At 45.1% G+C, this 24,477-nt stretch overlaps 2 protein-coding genes across 5 annotated transcripts in view; one reads left to right on the forward strand and one right to left on the reverse strand.

The window, feature by feature from the left end:
- RRBP1 (ribosome binding protein 1) overlaps positions 1–1,653 on the forward strand; it is a 62,640-nt gene extending 60,987 nt beyond the window's left edge. For all 3 annotated transcript variants that reach the window (XM_040637959.1, XM_040637957.1, XM_040637958.1), the window contains 2 exons: positions 459–602; positions 1,076–1,653. In XM_040637959.1, coding sequence (XP_040493893.1) covers positions 459–602; positions 1,076–1,114 — 183 coding nt within the window. In that variant the 3' untranslated portion in view covers positions 1,115–1,653. The remainder of the gene's footprint in view (positions 1–458; positions 603–1,075) is intronic.
- A 4,921-nt stretch (positions 1,654–6,574) lies between these two features.
- Positions 6,575–24,477, reverse strand: part of DSTN (destrin, actin depolymerizing factor) — a 38,490-nt gene continuing 20,587 nt past the window's right edge. For both annotated transcript variants that reach the window (XM_008710014.2, XM_040637960.1), the window contains exons 2-4: positions 13,114–13,421; positions 9,947–10,023; positions 6,575–7,815 (exon numbers count right to left, since the gene is read on the reverse strand). In XM_008710014.2, coding sequence (XP_008708236.2) covers positions 7,706–7,815; positions 9,947–10,023; positions 13,114–13,373 — 447 coding nt within the window. In that variant the 5' untranslated portion in view covers positions 13,374–13,421 and the 3' untranslated portion in view covers positions 6,575–7,705. The remainder of the gene's footprint in view (positions 7,816–9,946; positions 10,024–13,113; positions 13,422–24,477) is intronic.

Below are 24,477 nucleotides of genomic sequence, written 5' to 3' on the forward strand. Positions count from 1 at the left end.
GGGGGGGGGGGGGGAGTCAGGAAAGAAGGGTCCCCCGGGCCGGCTCTCGCCACCAGCTTCCCGTGGTCATTGTCTGGGGTGGGGGTGGGAGGGGCAGCCCTCTCGAGGCCCCTTGAGCAGGGTCCGGCCTCATTTGGTAGAGATGGGGGGTGGTGGGATCCCTAAACCCCCAAGGTCACACCGGGCAACCACCAGTGTGGCTGTGTCCATGAAGAAAGACTGGAAGTTCAGTTCCTCTGTCACACTAGTCCCAGTGCACCAGGACCTCCCCAGTGTCACAGGGGTCCTGGCAGTGCTGGTAGCGGGGCACCGACCCCCGTCTGGGTGAGCAGGAGACCACAGCCTCACGCTTCTGGAGGACTCCAGTTCGCAGGCAGCAGGGCCCCACGGGCAGAGCAGGTGGTCTTTCTGCTGTGTGCCACGAGATGGCTCAACCCCTTGGCCCCTCTGACCCCCAGGAGAGACTAGAAAAAGAGAAGAAATTAACCAGTGACCTGGGACGCGCTGCCACCAAATTACAGGAGCTTTTGAAGACAACCCAGGAGCAGCTGGCGAAGGAGCGAGAGACCATGAAGAAGTTGCAGGAGCAGCTGGACAAAACAGTGAGTGTCTTGGCTCCGCCCAAGGCCTTGGCGTCCCCAGCCCCTGGAGGTGGGCCCTCCCCCGGGGGGGGGGGGGAGAGCAGTGTGTGGGAGGCCCCAGGACTCCTGGGGTGCCAGGGAGATAGGAGACCCAGGCCTGGGGGCGGGACTTAGTGGGAACATGCAGCCCAGCACCCACCCTTCTGTCGCTGCCCTTGGTGGGCAGTGCCTCTTGGACCCCCACTGCCAGCTAGGTCCTCGCTCTGTGCAGCCTGGGTACCAGGGGCCTCACCCAAACTCAGGGAGCTCCCTCTCCTGTCAGCTCCCACCAGCCCCTGGAGTCCACTGTGGTTCTCCAGACTTGCCGGGCTGCGTGTTCTCTGTAGGGACGGGAGTGGTGTGGGGTTATTAATCCCAAGGGGGACTGGAGGTACCTAGGAGTTAGGCTCCTTGGCTCCAGCCTCTCCCCCCCCCCTGCCCACCTTTGTTCACAGGAGGATGGTAGCAGCTCAAAGGAGGGCACATCTGTCTGAGTCTCCTCTTCAGGAAAAGAAGTTACTGTTCAACTTACCAAAATGCCTTACACATTCCTTACAAATAAATCAACCAACCAACACAGCGTTATCCAGGCCCAACCTCCAGTAGCTCTGAGAGAAGCCATTAGAGACGAGAGTCTCTTAGAATCACAGAAATAGATCTTCCAGACCCCCAGTTTGTAAAAGAACCTTTGTCACATTTGATAAACACTATTTCCCAGGACCAGCCCTGGACCACCACCGAGCAGACGCCAAAGCCCTTACCAGCTCTGTGCCAGCCCCTAGGGTATGCGTGGGGGAGGCCGGGACCTCTGGGCATCTGTGTGTCAGTCAGTGCAATTGTTTTCTTTCCCTGGGTTGGGGGTCAGGAGGCGGGCGGACCCGGGGATGAGTCTCAAAGGCTGTGGAGCGGACTGGAGGGTCACAGCCCAGCCCAGCAAGGCAGCAGCCCCTCACCCCTGGGAGAAGTTGCCGGCAAGAACGGATGTGTGACCTCCTGGATGTTAATGCCATTAAAACCAACATTGTCGCCCGGCGCTTTTGGTCTCGTCTGATCTGCTGGGGCTCCCCGACCTTGCCACTAGGCCCAGGACAAGGAACAAAGAGGGGATGGCTCCCTCGGGGACGGAACAAGTGTGCTGCTTGCTTTCCCTGAAGTCAGGAGATGAGCGGCCGTCTTGGGGCTTCCGGGCCCTCCCCGGCCTGTCTCCTGGTCGTGGCACCTGGGAGCCGGGTGTGCGGACCACTGCCCCCCCCCTTGAGGATCTGAGGTTGCCCGAGCAGGCCGTGGGTGACGTGGGCGGTTGTGTGAGGTGAGCTCGGTGAACGAACAAGGGGCCTCTGTCCTCCCAGGGGGCGTGGACACTCGTCTGTGCCTCAAGAGGGTGGCCCACAGCTGGAGCAGCCGGCTCCGACCAGCCCTGATCCTCAGACCCCGTGCCCGCGGTGGCCCGGGACAGTGTGGTCCTTGGGCCAAGAGGCTTGGGCGCCTTTGTGAGTTGAGCAACACCTGGATCGAGGGGTCGAGTCACAGGATGGGTGGGACCAACCCAGGAACAGAAGGGGAATGTGAGCAGCCCGGGGGCTTGGTGGCGGCCGTCAACCCGTCCTCCTGTCAAGGGGCCGCCTTGAGCAAGCTCTGTCCCCGTTCATCGTCCTCCTGAGCCTCGGTCCTGGGAGAGGGGTCGGGTTGGCTGGGGAGGGCGGGCACTCGCAGCAGGTCGGGCCCGATGGGGAGGGTGCTGAGCCCAGAGAAAAGGTAAGTCAAGAACTAGTCCCTGCCGCCTGCCCTAGGACCTCTGCATGCATGTCATGGGTGTTGGGTGGTGGGTGTGACCCCGGCACCATAGTCTCTAGCTTCCGGCGCCCGCACACCGAGCACCCCCCAGAGGCCCAGCAGTGCTGACCTGAATTTGCATGACCAAGACCTGGTCTCGGCTTCTGAGGCGCGCCTCACCTGCGGGCCACCTAACCGCACTGTGTGGCACCTGTGTGGCCCGACGGTACTGGGACCAGGGTGCTGGGAATTTGGGGAAGGCTCCCCAGAGAAGTGAGCTTAAGCTGGAGTTCACCACAGTGGGAGGTGTCTGTCAGGAGAGGGGAGGGCTCAAGGCCAAGGGGACAGCAGGTGCAGGGATCGGTGGCAAGGCCGAGCAGGCCTCGGAGCCGGGTTACGAAGGACAAGGCATCTGGACAGGTAAGGCAGTAGGAACCACAAGATTGTTAAGCAAGAGGAGACCATCAGACCTGTTCTAGAGGGGGCCGAAGAGCGGGGAAGCCCACAGGACTTGGGACGCGGATGCCATGCTTCCTGGCAGGAGACAGGAGAAAGTGACCGACCATACCTGATGCTGACCACGTGCCCAGCCTTGTGCTTGGTTCTCACATGAAACCTTCCAGTCCCCACGGGAGGTACACTCCACATTTTGCAAAGAACCCGCACGGAAGTGAAAGCTCACCTGGTAGAAGGCAAGGCAAGTTTCAGACCCACCTCTAACGTTTGTCAGTGCATCACTCAGCCTGGGGTCAGCTGGAGGGGAAGAGCTGAGTTTTGGAGTCCATGGACCCCATGAACAGTAGCCAACTCCCCCAAACCTGTGGCCCCTCACTGCACCTTCCAAGTGCCCTGTGCACGAGAGGCATGGACTCCATGCGGAAGGACCCACCCTGTAGGGGGTCACAACTCCTCCCACCAACAGTGGTCTTAACCAAGGCCAGTGGTTTGGGGCCCTGGTCAGTCTCCTGGTGGGAAACTGAGGCCAGACCTGCCCTGTACCAGACTCCCACGTCAAGAACGTCCCCATGGCCCTGTGAGCTGACGTTTCTAGTAAGCTCCCCTCACCCTGCCACACTGACTGCAGAACTGAGAATCCTTATGCTTGGCAGATGCCCTCTGAAGGCACAGGAAGGGGGACCGTGGGGCAAGAAAGGCAGGGGAGGAGATCTGGGCAGTACCAAACTGCTGCCTTTGGGGACTACATGGTGACGGCTGCTCCTTGCGTCCTGGCAGACCAGCTGGCAGAGACCCTCCGGTGTCCACCTGCCTCGAGGTAAAACAGGTTGGGCACGATGCAGGATGGGGGCCCCAACAGGCTGACCTGGGGGGCTCTCAAAAAGGCCATGTTGGAGACCTCCTGCAGCTCAAGTTCTAAGGGCCCATCATCCACCTTCCACTCCACCCACCCCAGCAGGTGCCATGCAGCCTCTAGGCCCAGCAGAGGGGACCCAAACTTGCTAAGCAGCCTGCCAGAGCTCGCCTTGGCCTGGCCTTGTCTCCAGGGCTGTCCTGGGTAAGGTTATAGCAGCAGGCTGGGGAAGGAAGAGAGCCATTCAGGAAGATACTGGAGGCAGCTGCCATCGGTAGATTCTAAAACGGGGTGGCTAGGCCCTCCTAGTCCTTCTCAACGTGGCAGACGCCCAAGGAGCATGGCTCATGGGCCTGGCCATTTATAGCTCCCTGTCCTGCAAATGCAGGCCCCTGCAGAACCGGGTAACCGGGTTGTGTAGCCCTGTGCTTGGAAGGCCAGTGTGGAGGCAGGAGTCGCCCAGGCTAGACAAGCATACACTGGCTGGCCTGCAAGGCTGCTGACAGGAAGCACTGCTCCCCCCAGGACTGGCTTCACAGAGGCTGCGGCCTGGGCACCCCGGGCTCAGTGCTGCCACCGCATCTGAGACCCCCCGCCCCCCTCAGTGCAGCCGCGTGAGTTCTGAGAACATCTAGTCTCTATGCTGCCCTTCAGAGGCTCCCGTACTCGACCTGAAGCTCCAGGGTCAAGCGGCCCATGAACAGCGTCTCCAGACCTGGCAGCGCCATTGTGGCAGCCCCGGCTCTTCTAACTAGCTTCCTCTGGTCACCTCTGCATGATACTCAACGAAACATACAAACCAGGATGGCTGGCCTGTAAGCAGCCAGCTAGACGCTCGCCACAAACGCCTTGTCTCTGAGCGTCCTTCAGATTTGGGTCTAACAGGATTCCAAGCCCGAAAGAACTATTACCTTTCCTGCCCCAGTTCCAGCCTCATCTCTGGCACTGAACAAGACCTAACCCTAGAATTCCAGATGTTAGAAATGAAGAACTCTCCCGGGCTACAATGGGAATAGCTTAGGGCCAGAACAAGAGATCTAAGTTGTAGTCCCAGTTCTGCTGCTGAGGAGTTGTGTGACCTTAGGCAAGTGACTTGACTTCTCCGGGCGGCCCGCTGGGGGCACCGGCTACAGGCTGGTAGGTCTTCTGGGCAGAGCCCAAGGACAGACCTGGCCAGCCAAACAGCTCAGGTTACATAGCTTTGCTTCCACCAAATCCCCGGCTCCTGGAATTTCAGCCTCTCACAGCCACAATGCAATTATGGGTGACCCTTGAACAACACAGGGGTTAGGGGCACGGATGCCCCCGCCCTGCACAGTGAAAAGTCTGTATTACTTTTGACTCTCCCATAAACTACTAAAAACCTACTCGTGACCTGAAGCCTTCCCAATAACAAAAACATCAATGCATTTTCTATGTTACATGTATCATACACTATATTCTTACAATAAAGCTAAAGAAAATCACAAAGGAAATACATTTATAGTCCTGCACTATAAAAAATCCACCTATGAATGGACCCACACAGTCCAGACCTGTGTTGTTCCAGGGGTCAACTATAATGACCCTTCTTACAGCTGCAGCCCAGCTTGAACTTGGTCTGGAGACTGTCGGTCTTTATTTCAGAAATGCCCAAATCATGGGAAAGTGATGTGTCCCTGGGCATAGCCGGAGTCCAAAGAGCAACAAACCAGCCAAGAAACAAGCTGCACTTCCTATGTGTGACCAGCCAGCCCTCTGGGCAGTTCTGCAAAAAAGGAAACCACTCGACTGAGCCTAATTCTATTATCTGAGTCGCTGTGCTCACTGTTTTCTTGGGGATTAATATTCCCTGAAATAACAAACTTCCTAGTCAAGCTCTGAACTTCTGTTCGCAGTGGCTTTGTCGGCTTCTTTCCCAGGGCAAGAGTATCCGCAGACGACCCTTCAGTCAGCTTCCCGCGAACACACTGGGGCACGGCGTCTGCACCTGCAGGAATGTCAACGTGCTCCTGGAAAGCAGAGTATACTTGCACTTTTATTCCTCACCAGTCGGCTGAGGTCTCGGACTCTCACTTGGCATCAGAATGACCTGGAGTCCTTGTTAGCAGGATTCTTGGACCCCCACCTCAGGAATGCAGTAAGACTCTCAAAAGCTCCCCTAGGTGGAGATATAAGTAACTATGAGCATTTTCCCTATTTCTGGCCTGAGAGTGGAGCCAGTGGGAGAGGTTTACATTCTCTTATATCCTTGTACCCTGTGTGAAACCCTCCCCATAGCATGCATCCCTCTCCCTCCTCCCACCCCTCTTCACCGCCCCCCCACAAGCAAATGCACACACACCAGCAGGGAGTGCTGGCACTACAAGAAGTGCCACATGCCACAAGCCACAAGCTGAAACGACAGAAAAAGACTTCCTCCTCCTAAACTCCTTGACCAAACACCTGGCTCTACCTACATGGCTGATTCTTGAGTCAGGGAGCCTGCGACGCTTCTTGGGAGGCCTGTTAATAGAGACCGTTGCAGAAAGCACTGCTTTACAGCAGAGGAAATCAGAAATTCAGGATGAAAGAATGACAAGCAGCTCACCAGTAAGCCAGTAGCCAGCACGGTCTTCTAGACAATTTTGAAAGAAGTATTTTGATTAAAGCATAACTTTTTTTGCCTCCCAAATAAATCAGAAAGGAGATAAACCCTGGTATTTGGATACACGTTTGGAGTAAGAAAAAGATTCCCAACTGTTTTACACCAACTTCCTCATTCAATAAGAGGAGGAAGGAACTGTGACCTTAACTCTAATTGTCTGAAATACCCAAACCTCCACGCCTTATCCCATTGATGGAAGGCAAAGTCCTTCATCCCCAATTCCCACGTGAATAATTACACGAGAGGTAAGTTAAAAATGCTTCCTTTATTACATAAAGCCAATACTGCTACTTCTAAGTTCAACTGTGTGCATCTCTATATTGTTCAAAGTGTTATGCCTGTGATGTTAAAGACAATCACCTCCAAGTGTCATCAGGTGGTGGCTTCCTGTGGGTGTCATCCATTATCCCTGCTCCCCATTTCACATACAATCAATAAACCGCTCTAGGAAATTAGGAAGTTGTCCCAGGCCCCAGCGTATACATATAGTGTTCTTCCACTCCTTCCTGCACCAGAAGCAATGAAATTCTGAAGGAGACACAGTTAAAGATGTTACAGGTGTCCCAGCTTGTCAATACACCATTTTATCTTCACTAACGAAGTGTTGTAATTACAACGGAGCCCTAATTTGCATTAGAATTAGTTGTTACAAGGTATTGTAGGTTCTCCTGAGGACACACCATCATTTTCTTTCCAAGATGCAAGGTCACTCCCCAAACAGTCTCCCAACTAGCAAGTGGAGAGCTCGCTGCAGGTGCACGGAGCTGCTTCCCGTACGCCGACTGCGTGCTCAGAACAGTGCTCTGCAAGACCGGCGCTGGCCAGAAGCGCGTGCAGCTCTGAGGCAGTCCCCATCACACGTCTGCTCGAAGTAAAGACCGCCTGACTTAGTCTTACTGTAGTTAGTATATTAGTGCCGTTACGTGTGGTAAGGAGATGTATTTTCCGTGATGCAGTTTAGCTCAAGAGAAAATAAAGAATGTGGGCCAAAATTATAACCAGATTATGACCAATTCTCTAAGCAAAAGAAACAAAGTAACTGCCGAGGTTACAAAGATTCAATGATTCTCTTCATATGGCCCTTGTACTGTCTGGTGAACTGCATTACCAAAAATCAGGAGTTTAACAAAAACCTTTACAAGCCAACTCATCAAAACAGGCGTTTGGCCAATAAAAATTTAATTTCACACCAATAAAACTTTAGATTTTTTATTTATTTAGGGCCATCTGCACATGTTTATAGAATATTTAGTTTACTTCAACAGATGACAAGACAGCTCCCCCTCTGTGAGACCCTGGCCTAAACATATTTGCTTTACTCATATAGCAAGAGGATAACATTAAACATGGAAGCTTTCGGTTTGTGGCACTGAATGTCTACACAGGGCATCCTTCAAAAGCTACAATTAAGGATCCGCCTAGCTTTTCAGCAATACAAGCCCGATTGAGGTCTTCTGGCCCGTTTGCTTGACATTCGTGTTTTATGCCTAGGGAGAAAAAACAACAATTCTCTTTAAGGATTATAGCAGTAACGTAACCTATTTCTTTCTCTAAGACAGGAAACTGTTTTAAAAGACCAGTCCTAGTATGGACAGAAAAGCTGTGGTAGATACAAACAGTGGAACAGGACACAGTAAGGAGGATACGTCATAAGTACGTGCATCCAAACAAAAGACTGACAGAACGCTGACTAAAAGCCAAACCTCATAAAAGCATACAGTCTGGATGATTTCATTTGTACAACGGAAAATCAGCCGAAGCTACTTTATGCTGCTAGAAGCCAGGCTGCTGGTTCCTCTGTGGAAAGGACTAAGAGAAGGTGGTGTGACTCGAAGGGGCACGAGGGAGACTTCGGGAGTGCTGGTGGTTAAAGCAGGGAACAACCACTCTGTTCAGTTTGTGAACGTTGAGTTCTACAAAAATTTATCGTGTACACTTTTCTACAGATATGCTGTGTTTTGATAAAAAGTTAAAAAGCAGATCTAGTAATTTTCTTGGTTTTTAAAACGTAAGTAAAAATATAAATCCAATGCTTCGATTGCACAGTTGCTTTTAGTCAACTATGCTGAAGAGTAAGAGTATTTACAACGGCATCCCCTCTGCTCTGAAGTTCGCTCTCCAGTGGTACCCTACTGCACGTTTAAGAACTCTAGCACAATGAACACCATGCGAAACATGTTACTGATGGCTGTCTCAGAAAAATTACATCGCCTCACTGCAGAACGAGCTCACTCAGGGAACCACACACAGCAGCTTCTCTGTAAGCAGCTGCGTTGTTTCCGATTCTCCGTAATTTTAAGTCCATTTCCTAAGCTGCAGCAAGTCCAGCAGGCCAGCTTTTAGACCACTTAGGATTGACTGGAGAAAGCCAGTGACAGTCTCGTAAGGGAAAAAAGTGACAAGGTGACCATCTTTAACATAAGCAGGTCAAGTCTATATAGGAATTCCCTTTCCTTCACGGAAAGGCAACGCAGCATAAGGATGGTGAGGAATCCATCGTCAATCTTTTTCAGTTGCGCTGTGGAACGCTGAGAAGTCATGCTAAAACATCAGTTAACCGGGGCACCATCAACCCAAGTGCACGTAGAATCGGACAAGGCCTGAACTACGCGGCAGCAGGTTTCAAGGAAAGCAGCGAGATTTCGTTTTCCTAAGTAAAGCAAGCTAGAGCAAACCCGTTCTACTACAAGACTAGAAAAACCAGCCACAGTAAAACAAAAACCACACTGGGTCCAGCCCTGTGACCTGGGCTCGCCCAGCTGTTTGGAGCTGGCCATGGCCAGGAAGGTGGTGGGGCAACCTGTCACACTGAATTCATGCGATCCACACCAAGCCTCCCATTCTGCAGCGAGACAATCAAGGCCCAAGGAGGGTAAGCGCTTTGGGCCGGGGTCACACGGCAGTTAAGTTACAAGCTTAGCCCTCAGTGCAGGCCTCTGGGCATTTGCCCCATGCTCTTCCCATCATACCAACACTTCCTCCTGGCTGGAGGCAGTAAGTATGGTCAGGCCAGCTCAGCAGGATTCCAATCACCCCGTGCCAAGGCAAAGACAAGTGGCCAGTTCAAGTGGTAATTACGAGCACTTTCCTTTGGACACAGATGAGTCAGGTACCTAAAATCATACCATTCCAAAGTAAAGCTAGAGATAAAGAGTATCCTTTCCCATTTATGAATGTTTCCTTTTTTCAACTTTGTTAAGTCAACGGATTCATAGGCAATAATAAATTCATTATGTAGTATGGCCACTGTAAAGCAACGAATCTCCATACGCTTTGTGAGGAGCTCAGCAGCATCCCAAACTAATTTAACACCAGCCTAAACAAGCAATATGCACACAACCTAGAGAATAAAGGGGTTTGTTTTCTCTCACCCCCCCTTCTCCTCCAAGGATAAGGTTTTTAAGACAGGTCGTTCAAATCCAGAGTGACTGGCACAAGGCAGAAGACATGCTGAAAGCGAGGTTCAGCCTTCCAGGTTTTCCCTCGAAACAGGCAGCCCTGGCCTTCTTTGTCACCGAGGCTCTCCAAAGGAAGTAAGGTGCTTCTTGGAAAAGGCGTAGCCCCCATTCCAGGGGCCCACCACACCTCTCCATATCTGGAAGGAAATCTAACCCATACCTTGAAACTTCTTTTTGATCGCATCCTTGGAGCTGGCATAGATCATCTTACTCTTCAGGGGAGCTAGTTCCGGTGCCCTGGATAAAGAGATGCCAAAAACGGAAAAAAGGCTTAGAGAAGTACGATTGCCCTGTGTGAAATATTTGCATCAATGATGGGGGAGGGTCCTCAGAATCTCCTGGGAGAGTTTTGCTAACTACACAGTTTCTCTGTTCCCCCACTCCTCGGAGACTAACTGTCAAGGACAGGCATACACAGAATGACTCAGGTGGACTAAGCTGGAAAAAAACCAGAGAACTACCAATTAAAAATCAGATTAACAGGGCCATAATAAAGAAAACCAACACTGGATAGCTGACTGTATTGCCTAATTTGTTTTCTTTAAATTTTTTCCTCATTTTTATCAATCAAGGCTTGAGTTCAGGCTAATAACAACGATCTTCTTTTCAACTCTTTCCAGCTAGAAAAAAAGCTTCAGAAAGTATACAGAATAATCTGTAAATCAAGTATTTGCCACCATGAATTAAGATGTGTTAGCAATTTTAGCATTTTCACTTCAGATTATTTGTAATATATTCTTTTTTAGAAAACAAAGTAAAGGTCCCCTTCTTGACCCTTGCAAGTCCCTTCATTTATGTCTATTCCAACAGACAAACAGCAAATTCTGACCACATGAGTACTTGCTTTCCATCTTAGTCTCACATTATAAAAGATGTCACAAGGATTTTTTTTTACACTTAAGGAATTCAGCAATAATTATGCCTTGTCAATATTATCTTGTATTTACACAACTTTTAGTGTCTCCCTCCTTCTGAATGAATACTAGAAGCACAACATACGCTTCATCACTTTCTTCTCCAGCAATACTGAAAACTAACAGACATATGAACAATGCACAGAAAAACCTCATCCTATTTAAACTGCTTGTCGACGAATTATTTCCCACTATGCCACCAAACCCCAGGCCTGCCTCCGCTCCACACTATCTGGATACACTGCTACATGGAGTATAAATACTTCAAACTGCAAACAAATACTGCAAAGCCTAATGCTTGCATTTAGCTGCCATATTTCCAGACCATTCCACAGTCATTAGCACTGAGGGCTACTGTGGACCTCACCTAGTCTACTCCTCCCACAGAGGGCACTTTCTATTCTTAGGAACCAGGAACAGCGGTCTCTGTGTCTTTCAGATGCTTATTCCTCCCAACCTGAAGTTCCAACGTGGGAGGCAGAGCTATAACCACCACCGTAGTCTGGAAATTGCTTGAGCTGCAAAGTTAAGTGGGTACTTTCTTTATGCAAAATAGGTCAGGGACGGGAAAAAGCATTAGCTGTTCTGATTTTACTCTAACCAGATTTTTAAAACACTTTAAGTAAGAGCCATTCCCTGGGCCCTAAACAGAGGCTGTCACGGGAAACTCCTATAAGGTTATACATTCTCTTAAAGCAACAGTGAAAAACAAAACACTGCATTAACATTGAATTCCCTCTTCTTTCTACTTTTATTCTCCACATGTTCTTTAATAATGATGTATTATTTTCACAGTGGGGGAATAAAAGTAGAAAAAAACAGGGAAAAAATAGTGCAAATGAAGTAAACAGTCACCAATCTAAAAGCCTAAACCTTCAGCTGCCATTCTCCTACTCAGCTGTAAATCTCAGAAGGGCAGAGCCTTCACCCGTGTTGCTCACAGCTGTTTTCCCAGGCTCTAACACAACACCTGGAACGTGGCAGAAATAAAAGCTCAAATCAGAAATGTGCTCATCTGAAGCCTCATTAGCTGCTATCCTTACGTAGGTAAGTTCGTGGCTCTCAGACTTGCAGAACAGTAAGCTGCCCCCAAACAAGCACTCTGACCCCACATTTATATTCCACACAGCATCTTGGCTCAATCAAATTCAGTTGATTAAACCAGAACTCTTTAGCCTTCCTAGCTCCATATCCCAAGCTGTTGGTGATACACAGCTAAGAGCTAAGCCCCTCCTAGCCTTGTCCTGGCTCAGGCAAAAGTATCAAGAGGAGCCTCATTCCCCACAAATCAAAGACTGTTACCACTCCGTGCCCTTCCATTGGAAGCTAGAGAATATTCTACGTAAAAATTCCGTATCAAGGAAAGTAATATAATACAACTAAATAAGAGACACGTGTGACTTTTAACTCACGCTTAATCTGAAACTTACTTGAAAAGACCAGGATAACTAAATTAAGCAACCTTCTAAGAAAAAGGCCACATAAATCACCTTATAACACTTTTTCACTATTTAGAACAATGCTGTCCAGAAGGGCTTTCTGCACTGATGGAAATGTTCTGTCTGTGCTACCCAATAAGGTGGCCACTAGTCACATGTGGCTACTGAGCATTTGAAATGTGGCAATTCGACTAGAAAATGAATTTTACAATGTATGTAATTTTAACTATTTTAAATTTAAATAGCCACAGTGGCTAGTGGCTACCCTACTGACCTAATTACAGTTGCAATGATAGTACCAACTTCCAAAGTAGCAAACCACAAGGGCCCCTGGGTGGCTCGGCTGGTTAAGCCTATAACTCTTGGTTTTGGCTCAGATCATGATCTCAGGGTCATAAGATCACCCAGCAGGGAATCTGTCTGAGATTCCCTCCCACTCCTTCTGCCCCCCCCCCATTTACTCACTCTCTCTCTCCCCCGCCCAACCCTCAAATAAATAAATAAATTCTTTAAAAAAAAAAAAAAAGGTAGCAAACCACAGAGGAACAAGTAAAGGATGAGTGTTTTAAAAAGCGAAAGGCCGGATCCTGGCAAGACGTGTTGGAGAAGGATTTTGGTGGGGTAAACTTTCTTCTCAGGATTCTAGGAAGAATTTTTAGAGAAATGTTAGCATCTGAGTGAGTTTGGAGAATGCATAAAATCTAGCTCCTGTCCCTACCCCGACCAAAACAATCAACAAGTAAAAGTCATTCATATTCTTTCAAGTACACACAGAGTAGTTTTGGTCCCACAAGCATTAATCTAGCTAAGGACGTTATGAATAAAAATTGTAATAAATTAGTTGTAAATGAAAATTAAATGACAATGACTGCAGAAAGCTTGACAAAATCCTTGGCCCTAGGAACTGGTTCACCAAGTGCTAAAGGTAAGATTAACTCTGAGTTATACAGAGGCTCAATATTTCTGATGCTTACCACAAAAAAAACATCAATTCCTCTTTCCTGGATTCCTTGGTTTCAAAGCTTGCATCATACAAAGCATAGCGACAATCTTTTTCAGGAAGCATTCCCACAAAATGCTTGAAAGGATCAGTTATGGTTACACCAACATCTCCAACCAAGATCTCTTTCCCTTCTTCTACAATGATGCACTTTTTGTCTGCACTGAGACAAAAAATGACGGCCTTCTTTCTTTTCTTGATTTCTTCTGGTGTGGAGCACTTCCGAACTTTCATGTCATAGAAAATGCGACATACTTCATCTGCAACTTGCACTCCGGAGGCCTATAACAAGGAAAAAAAAAGTCAAAAGGAGGCTTACAATTTTTATTGTACCAAATATAAAAACACTATGTAACTTTTCCTTATAGACTGGCACACACTTCAAATTTTTAAGGTATACTCATCATCGAACAGAAAAAATCTAAGCTGCAATCGCTAGTTTCAGTCATTCAACTTTAAAAAGATGACATACGTAAAGTATCCATCACTATTGCAGAGGCGTAAGGGAAGACTGAGCTACAGCAGCCCCTCCTACCTTAACACGTGGAAAAAGGTGCTTCGTAAGGTACTAGGTTCCTCTCTTGTAAAGGGGTTGCTCAGAACCCTGAGTAGTCATCTCCACAGTTAATGATACCCAAAATTCTTTTTATAATGCATAGCAGATGGACAGAGGGGCTGCACTGGGAAAATTCCATCCTGCCAGGATATCTTTCTCTAATAAAGAATTAAAAGGTCTTTGTTCTACACACACTTCAAAATTATGTGATTAATATTTGGTAACCGTATTAATCATATGCCTTTAAAATTTCACTTACAAAATCTCCCAAGTTTTAAATTAAGATCACTAGATCTTAATTGTTTCAACCACAAAAAAGACATGATAATATGTGACATGATGGAGGTATTAGTGTAATCACCATCCTGCAGTGTACAAATGTATCACGTCAACACCTTGTACATCTTCAGCTCACACAATGTTATTTGTTCTATCTCAATTTTAAAAAAGGATAAGAAAACGCTTACTTACTGCTGTAGAAAGAAGACAGTTTAATTCAGGATCATACTGACCAGAAAAATAAACCTTCTACCATGTTACACTTGCTATTCTGAAACGTGACCCTGATAGCAAAAGGTCTCAACCTGAGTTTTTAATCTTTTCATCTTTAAGGAGTGTTCTATTTGCATTAACTTTACTAAAGCCATAATTTTTGATGCCTCATTAAATACTTAGGTTTGCATGTTAGCTTTTCGAAAGCAAGAACTATAAACTTCATAAATTTAAATACTAAACAATGCAAAAAATATTAACGACACCCAAAATTAATGTCAAGTAATTTGATTAATAAAACTGCATATAAGATGAAAGGACAGAGGCACCTGGCTGGCTTAGTTAAGTGTCCAACTCTTGGTTCCAACTCAGGTCATGATCTCAGGGTTGTGAGATCGAGTCACGTGTCATTGCTCCGCACTCAGTGTGGAGTCTGCTTGAGATTCTCTCTCTCCCTCTCCCTCTACCCCTCCCTGCCCTTTCTCTCTAAAATAATAATCTTTTTAAAAAGATGAAAGGACAGCCCACATGAAGAGAAAATATTTGCAAATCATATTTCCAATAGGAACCTGTACCCAGAATAAAGATCCCTTATAACTCAAAAATACAAAAGATGACCCAAATTAAAAATGGGTAAAGGATTGGAATAGACATTTCCCCAAAAAAGATATAAAAATGGTCAGTAAGCACTTGGAAAAAGTGCTCAAATCATCAGCATTAGGGAAAACCACATGTCAAAACCATGTCAAAACCACAAGGATCTACTACTTTACACCCACCAGGATGACGGTAACAACAAAGACAGCAGCGACCAATCTTGGTGAGGCTGCTGAGACACTGGAACCCTTCTATGCTGCTGACAGATTTGTGAAACAGCTGCTTCAGGAAAGAGTTTGGCAGTTTCTCAAAAGCTGAACACGGAGTTAACACCTATCAATGCCACTCCTAGGTATATACACAAGAGAAATGAAAGCATATGTCCATATAAAAACTTGTACACAAATGTTCAGAGCAGCATTATTCATAATAGCTAAAAGGCAGAAGAATGTTTATCAACTGAATGGATAAACAAAATGTGATAACATCCATACAATGGAATATTATTCAGCCCTAAAAAAATTAAGGTAGTGTTACCCGCTATAACATGGATAAACCTTGAAAAACATTATGCTAAGTGAAAGGAGCCAGATATAAAGGCCACATACTGCATGATTCTATTTCTATGAAATGTTCAAAATAGGCAAATCCATGGACAGGAAGTAGATCAGTGGTTTCTAGGAGCTTAAAGGGAAAAAGGAATGGGAAGCAACCACTAATGGGCATGGGCTTTCTTTATAGTGTGATGAATGCTCTGGGATTTGACACTGGTGATGGATGCACAACTCTGAATACACTGAAAACCACTGAATCACACTTTATGATATGTGAGTTATAGCTTTGTGAAGCTGTTACTTGAAAATGCACATAAGAATTCTGGGGGTTAAAATACACCAAGATTCTAGCATTTACATAATATTGGGGTATGTGGGCCATTTAGTCATCTCATGTATTAAAAGAGCTCTAGGGGCGCCTGGGTGGCACACCGGTTAGGCGTCTGCCTTTGGGTCAGGGCGTGATCCCGGCGTGATGGGATCGAGCCCCACATCGGGCTCCTCTGCTATGAGCCTGCTTCTTCCTCTCCCACTCCCCCTGCTTGTGTTCCTTCTCTCGCTGGCTGTCTCTCTCTCCATCAAATAAATAAATAAAATCTTAAAAAAAATAAAAAATAAAAAAATAAAAGAGCTCTAACATACTTCAATTCTATCTAATCTAGTCCACATCTAATCATAATTTACTTCAATCCTATCTAATCCACACTTTGTTTACAGACAAATATTCATGAGGTAGTATAGAAAATCAAGACTAGAAAACTACCACAAAAGCTATCCTATCACTTTCCTACTTTAAAAAGCACTTTTCTTAAACTTTCTTGTACTGCTTTAGAAGTAGTATTATTCTAATCTTCACAGTTCATCTCTGTTAAGCAAGAATTTTTATTTTGCTTTTTTTTTCAGAGAATAAAATGTTGCAAGTAACAAAGATTAATGAATATTAGACCCCAATTCCTCCAACTCCCTAGTCCATCATGTGGATCTGTAAATCACAACTGACCAACCCATATTTAAAAGCATGAAGAAAACACTGGAAGCCTTATATATCCAACTAACCATTTGAATATATCTGTCAATATCTAAGCGAGTTACCTCAAACAGCACTAAATTCTGACTTGGAAATAAAGCATATTAATCACATATCAGCATGGAAGCAGAAAGTAAATATGTATTCTGCAATTATAATGCAATTAATGTCAGCCAAATCTAGCTATAACTTACAGGAACCTTAAAACCCTCATAAGGAGAGGTCTGAGCTATTTTCTACCAAAAAGGATGTTTGTAAAGGTTTCTGATGAGGAATAATATAGACACTTCTGCTTGAGGAAATTAACACTGAAGACTCTGAAGGAAAAATTGGCAAGCATACTGAAAACAGGAAGACCACTTCCGAGGCAATTACAACTATCCAGAGGATGTTAATTTTAGAGACACCTAGGTGATGACCAGTTAGCAAATGGAAATGTGAGCATGGATCTAATTGATACTTTGGACTATAATCAATATCATAGAGGTACCCACATTAAGTAGCATAAGAGTAACAAGTGAAGGGGACTAAGAAGAAATGATCAGAAAACTAAAAAGAAAAATTAAGAAGGGACAGAACAGCATCCTAGAAGCCAAGGGAGAGTACTGGGGGGAGGGGGCAGGGGTGGTCATCAACACCAAAAACTGCAAAGTTTGAGAATGACTGCAACAGACCACCAGTTTTGGCAACTGAGTTTTTGTTTTTGTGTTTTTTTTTTTTTTTAATAATGCCTACAAACCTGATTTAGGAGCAAAAACCTTCAAGAACTTTTTTTTAATAATAATTTTTTATTATGTTATGTTAGTCACCATACAGTACATCCTTAGTTTTTGATGTAGTGTTCCATGCTTCATTATGCATTTCAGGAGATTGGAGGAAGCGGGCAGAGGTCCAGGGTAATGGGCTGAGGATTTACAGGGTTAAACCGAGAAGGTAAAGACAGAAAGCAAAGATAGTTAATGGCAGGGGCGCCTGGGTGGCACAGCGGTTAAGCGTCTGCCTTCGGCTCAGGGCGTGATCCTGGCGTTATGGGATCGAGCCCCACATCAGGCTCTTCCGCTATGAGCCTGCTTCTTCCTCTCCCACTCCCCCTGCTTGTGTTCCCTCTCTTGCTGGCTGTCTCTATCTCTGCTGAATAAATAAATAAAATCTTTAAAAAAAAAAAAAAAGACAGTTAATGGCAAAGAGAAAAGGAAGACTATGTGCTAACTTTACAGAAATTATCTTACGACTGGGGAAATCTGACCATACTAAAAGTTTAAGAGTTTGAAGGAACAAGAGGAAAACCAAAACACTAGGGGGAAAAAACACACACACACACAATAGTGAGTATTTAACTGTTGTCACATACTTCTAAATCACGAAAATTCTGAGATAGCTACTGTTATTATCTGCATCTTACAAATGGGGAAACTGAGTCACAGAAAGATTAAGTTACTTGGCCAGAGTCACACGGAAACCTATAGCAGAAGTGAGATCTGAACTCAGGCAATTTGGTTCCAGAGATACGCATAACCACTTACAATTAAGAGAACTCTAGAGAGACTGATGAGATCCAGGGCACAGATGAGGGAATCAGTTTTAGAAAAGAACATACTAATATCCCTCGATTTTCAAAAGTTAAGAGTTACACCAGTTTGCCTTTACAAAAGACCTGCATTAGTACCTATTTTCACAGATCAAAACAAATCTAAAGATTTTCATGTTTACAAAAAAAGGCAACAGCAAAAATAGCAGAGTGTTTATATGGAGGCAGCGCCCACCCCGAGCAGTGAGAGTGACCCCGCCAACCTCCTACCCCAGATCTACACTCAGCATCGCCACATCAAGCCACCACAGCTTTACACTGTGTCGGTCAGCGTCTGTGCTATATCTCGATTTATTTTGTTCATCTGTAACCAAGATGTGTCCTAAAAGTACCAAAGAGTCTAAGAAAGGTTATGTTTGGGTCTGGAAATGCTCAAAAATTTTTCCATATAAATTAATGGTAATTGCTACACCATTTTGGCTTATGAAAGGTTTCACAGACTCACTCTACTTTTGGATAGTGGGGGAAATCTACACCCTTTTTTCCTCTAAAATAGTAAAAGGGAGGGCAACAGTTTCAAGAAGGAAAATACACATTGCTAAAAACTGTACTTGGAAACCTCTATTTTCTCTGTGAAGTATAAACCAGGAGAAGTAGAGCAGAAGTTTGAGGGCAAGTTAGGTAAAGATTCAGAATATCTGTTACGGGGAGTTCCTAAGGGAATCACCTAAGGACAAGCAAAGGGGCTCTGAGGACATCTAAAGGTTCAGCTGAGGTCAGAAAGGGTGGCGGGAGAGAAATCTGGCAGTGCACAGATGTTGACGGCAGTTAGGTGGAAAGGAAGGACCCTGTATTCTCCCTAGGAGATTTTATCCATGCTTAAGGTTTCAAGCCCTAATCCAAAAATGACTCGCACAATTGTTCAGATTTCTGCTTTTCTGAGCTCGAAGCCTTTACACCCAATTTCCTATCTACCATCTTCAGATGGATGTGCCAAAGACATCTGACACTCTGCATGTCCAGAGTCCCCTTCTAGCCAGTATTCCTTTCTCAGTACGCACTTCCATCCCAGTTTACATAGACTCCAGACTTAAGAGATAGCCTCAATAGTTCCTTCTCCCTCACCTCACTTGGGTCTTTGACTTTTCATATTTTTTTCCAAGACATTCAGCTCTCTCCATCTCTGTCACCACTCTCCCAGCCCAAGCCACTGCTTTCTGTTATCTGAACTGGTAGAATAACCCCCCAAGTGGCCGCAGGGGAGAGAGATCAAGAATGTATATACCACACTGCTTCCTCTTCGTGGCCACACAGGAAGACTACAATCCCCAGCCTTCCTTGCAAGTTAGCTGGGGCCAGGGAGTTCTGCTCAGCAAAAGGTGGGCACGGTGATTCAAACAACTTTCAGTCCTGACTCTTTAAAAGTGATCTTCAAGCTGTCTTCCCCTGACAAGAGGACCTTGACGGACACTGTTTAAGATAGAAGAGGGCTGCCGACTCCCCTGAACCCTGCGTGATATAGAGGAAGTCCTTTCTGTGTTAAGCCACTGAGATTTGGGGTTTAATACATTACCACAGTTGTTCAAATATGACAGACTGCCCAGACCCACTGCTGATCCCCCCTCCACCCTTCATCTTCTACACTGCAGCCAGAGATCTGAAACACAAATCCAATCTCCATGCTTACAATACTTCAATGGCTTTCCATTGATCTGAGGGTAAAAGCAGTAATAATTCCTTAACATAGTCTAGTCCTACCCACCTCTCCAGCTTTATCTTATACCACACAAGCTCTGTAATCTAACTATCCTGGCCTTCTTAGTGGTTTAAGATTGGCCATGCTCCCTCCCACCCTCGCTCATACTGTACACCCTGCCTGGACAACACTTCCCGACCCTTCTTTGCCTAATTCACTCTTTGGATCTCAGCTTAATTCTCACTTTGCAAAAAAGTTGTCTGGGTCATACCCACTATAACATGCTTCCATGACACCATGAATCTCTACCCCATAGCACTTACCACAGTTTCAATGTTCTATTTATTTTTTTATTAAGTTTATTTTAATTCCATTATAGTTGTGATACAGTGTTACATTAGTTTTAGGTGTACAATTAGTGATTCAACAATTCTACACATTATCAGCATTCATCATGATAAATGTACTCTTTTAATCCCCATCACCTATTGCAACCATCCCCCCCCCACCTCCCCTCTGGGACTGACTTATTTCACTTAGCATTATACTCTCTAGCTCCATCTATGTTGTTGCAATTGGCAACATTTCATTCCTTTTTATGGCTGAATAATATTGAGAGAGAGAGAGAGAGAGAGTGTGTGTGTGTGTGTGTGTGTGTGTATACACCACATCTTTATCCATTCATCTATCGATGGACATTTAGGCTGCTTCCATAATTTGGCAATTGTAAATAATGCTGCAATAAACATGGGGGTGCATGTATTCCTCTGATTCGTGCTTTTGTGGGTTTTTTGGGTAAATACCCTCAGTGTTCTCTCTTTAAGATTATTTACTTAATGACTGTCTCCCCAGATAGGCTGTAAATTCCCTAGGACAGACTGTGTCTGCTTTGTTCACTACTGCATTCCTCGGAGGAAATCCAAGATTTCCCAAGACCCCCAAGGAGGTTTATTTGACTAATGGAGAAGATAAAGACAGCATATATAAAGCTTCAATACTTGGTAAAACTTTCATTATTCCTTGATAAACTCCAATGGAAGGGAGTTTAAAGAAGGAAGAGATTGAAAGGGGGGGCGGGGGGATGCAGGCATTCAGGCAGGATCTCACATGTAAGCTGACTTAAAGCATTCCAAAATAAGGGGACTGAAAGAAGGACAAAGCTAGCTCCTGATGAAGCGAACCTGGCACATACACTGTGAGAGGAGGATAAGGGGGGAGGAAACGGAGATGTGGACTGGCTTCAGGTGGAAGAGGCCACGAATAGTAGGCTGAGTTTGGAGACCCTGGATATTTTTAAAAAGAAAATATGACCAGCTAAAAGGCTAATTCAGTAAGCAAGGCAAGATGTGATCAAGGCCCTCATCAGGGTAGTGGGAGCAGTATGAGGAGGAGGGCTGGATGCCAATACTGCAAAGTACTGAACAATAACTGGCTGGGAGAGGGAAGGTGGAAAGGAAGGAGTCAGGATAAAGTGTGTAGTTCGGTGCTTAGGATTTCGTCAAATGCTTCCTTTCTCACGTCTTTCCATAGGCTGGCTTTAGAGGTTTTAACGTTAGAGAAGTAGGGTCCTCTACCACTAGTAGTGTTATACTACTAAATCCTGCCCATGAAAATAATGAAAAATCCACCAGGTAAAGTGTATACTTTTAATACTATTGTATTCTATTCAATTGTAATAAATAAATATGCTTAAATTTGTTATACCTTGATTTACTTAGTTATATCCTTGAAATAGCACTGATATGGAAAATTAAACCACCAGCCCCTAGATTCTTGATAATGATTTTTTTTTTTTTAAGATTTTATTTATTTGACAGAGACAGACAGCCAGCGAGAGAGGGAACACAAGCAGGGGTAGTGGGCGAGGAAGAAGCAGGCTCCCAGCGGAGGAGCCCGATGTGGGGCTTTATCCCAGAACGCTGGGATCACGCCCTGAGCCGAAGGCCGACGCTTAACGACTGCGCCACCCAGGTGCCCCGATAATGATTTTTATAAAGTAAAACTAAAACCATGAGGGCAGACAGAGAAAGCAGGGACTACCAGTCTTATGGCCTGGCCCAACACTGTCCTGGGGCCCCTCCCTTCCTAACCTCTAATCTAGCCCCGCACAAGCTCTTCTCAACAAGCTGGGAGCTCTTTTACCCTGGTTCAGGGGATTGGGGAGGTGCACTGGAAAGCTGGGGTAAAGATTAGCAGGAGGAAAAAAATATGAAATAATCCTAAGTAACCAACTGTATACAGTTTATTAACATCTTGGAGGCCAAAAGGAGACAACCTGAAATTAAAGCACCAGAATTATGAGAGGACCAGTTCCATCCAAGCTTTCCCACTGACTACCTGTGTTACTCTGGGCTTGTCATTTAACATCCTCTGAAGTATACCGGTTCCTTCAACTAATTTATTTAGGGGGGCGCACTAGGTCAGTTTTCCAACTTTACAGTACACAGGAATCTTCTGGGAATCTTGTTAAATTGCTGATTTTAGAGATTCTGATTCAGAATATCTGGGGTGGAGGCTGAAGTTTTGCATTTCCAACAATAAGCTCCAGGTGAAGATCACTAAAATGTAGTTCTAGGGGCGCCTGGGAGGCTCAGTCAGTTAAGCATCTGCCTTCGGCTCCGGTCATGATCCCAGGGTCCTGGGACTGAGTCCGTGTCCAGCTCCTTGCTCAGTGGGGAGCCTGCTTCTCCCTCTGCCTCCTGCTCCCTCTGCTTGTGTTTTCTCTCTCTCTGACAAATAAATAAAATCTTTAAAATGTAGTTCTAAAATTTCAAGAAATTATATAATAAAATCTTAACTCATTGTTATTTTACCCCTTTGCCTACAGGCTTAATTTTTATAATGAAGCAGTTGTGATAAGAGCACTTTATTAAAACAGGCCCAAAGTCAAAGCATTTTTTTGTGCCGCAGACCTCTGGTGAAGCCTATGTGTCCTTTCTCAAAAGGATGTTTCAAGTAAAATGTATCTAGGGTGATGGTTAAGCACGCCTGTGAAAGTATTAATTTCAGTGGATTTGTTACCACCAAGAGGCATTATAGCAAATCTTAAAACAAAATCGATTGTAACACTGATCTACAGAATCATCTGTTCTTTACACTGTACTTTTTACCTAATAGAAAAAGGTCCTCGCCCATCAATCCCAGTTTTCAGTATTTCTCTATAATGTTATATTACTAAGATATTAACTTCTTAGTTGTCAAGAAATTAAAAGTTTATTTTAAAAAGGAAAATCAAATTTAGTTTTGATTTTAAATTTATTTTTTTAAGTTACTACGTTCAAGTGCAAAGTTTTAACAATAAAGACCATTAAGGGATACTGTGAACATTGCACCGAAACTTGCTGCACAGCTGGGCAGGAAAATCTGGGGAAAACAGATTGCCACTACAGAGCGCTGTGATTACCTTACAAAGATACACAACCCACAACTTCAGTTTCCTTGTGTTCTGTCCCAGCGGCCACTGGAGAATAACCGTCACTCTTACAACTCCACCCCGGTGTCAAAACAGCTGCTGTTAAATAATTTCTTCATTCTATTTTATCTCACTGACTAGCAGTTTTTAACTTGCTCGTGAAGTACAGCAGATCTCAAATCTAAGTCTCCTGTGGCAGAGCTTCTGTGAAACACTGATTCAGAGATGAAATGAACGCATCTGAGGCGCCTCCTTAACACTCAAGCTCCACTAAGTGTGCACTTCAAATAGTTACTACCTGCAAACAGAAGGGGACGTAAACGTTACAGAGAACGTGTAACGCTGGGTATTTTAATAACTGTAAGTGACAGAACACTTACAACATCAAGTCTCTCAATTCTAGCATAAAGGCTGTAATTTTGGAAAGGAGCATCAAGTTTTTCAGATTCAGCTTTTGTAGACAACTAAACCGGCTCCAAAAACTAATGACTTACAGCAGTCCACCCTAAACCAGAATACCATAAACGCTCTATTTCTGTACTATGGACTGAAGTAGGATAGCTGACTTTGCCAACTACACTTTACGCAATCCTCACTGGAGAAAACAGGAATGAAAGTGAATTTCCTACTTCAGGAAAGTATTAATTTTTTAAAAAATATTTTTCTAAGCTAAGAGAATCTGAAATATTTGAAAGAAAGATATTGCAGAGCAGACAAATACAATTTAAGATTTATAAACACTTGGCAGAAATCAGGTATTAGTTCCTTTCTTAACCTACTCAACTCTTAAACACCCAAGATAAGCATAATTAAAGGAGTTGGGGAGTTTAACAATGGGATCATGATTCTCCTGTATTTACACCATGCCTTGAATAACAGCCAAAGGAAACAAAAATGAGGGACTACACAACATTTGGGCTTCTGGCTACTACAACTGATGCTTCTGAGCAAGAACGTTGAGACAACAGAGTGGCAAGTGCTTCAAGGCACATTTCTACACAGAAATGACAAGAGCCTCACAGGTCCTGTGTTATAAGGGGGGCTGAATACATACACCCATCTCCCTACCAAAACTCCACTGAAGCACAAAAAGGGGATTAAAAAAAATAAAGAAAAAACCCCATAAACCCACAAGAACAAAGCAAAAACAAAAACAAAAACCCAGAAGAAATAAGGAAGTTCAAACTAGGAAGAATGAGTGCCATTAGTCTGAGACACACTTAGGTCCCTAGATCCCTTCTTGACTTCCACCCTGCCACCTATCTGTGGAATTCTGGAGTTTATTTCTCTGACGAGGGTAAACAACAGAACTTTCTAGCTTAGGCATCACACCGAAAACAGGAAAATAGGGGATCATGTGTAAATGAATGCTAAGACACTGCCGCCACCACCACTGCCTTGAAGCCTGAAAATGATTTATGAAATCCTTAGTCCTACTGTTTCAGAGAGCCATGCTAACAGAACTTTCTGTGATGA

This window comes from Ursus maritimus, unplaced genomic scaffold (genome assembly GCF_017311325.1).
Source record: "Ursus maritimus isolate PB19 unplaced genomic scaffold, ASM1731132v1 scaffold_22, whole genome shotgun sequence".
Lineage (NCBI taxonomy): Eukaryota > Metazoa > Chordata > Mammalia > Carnivora > Ursidae > Ursus > Ursus maritimus.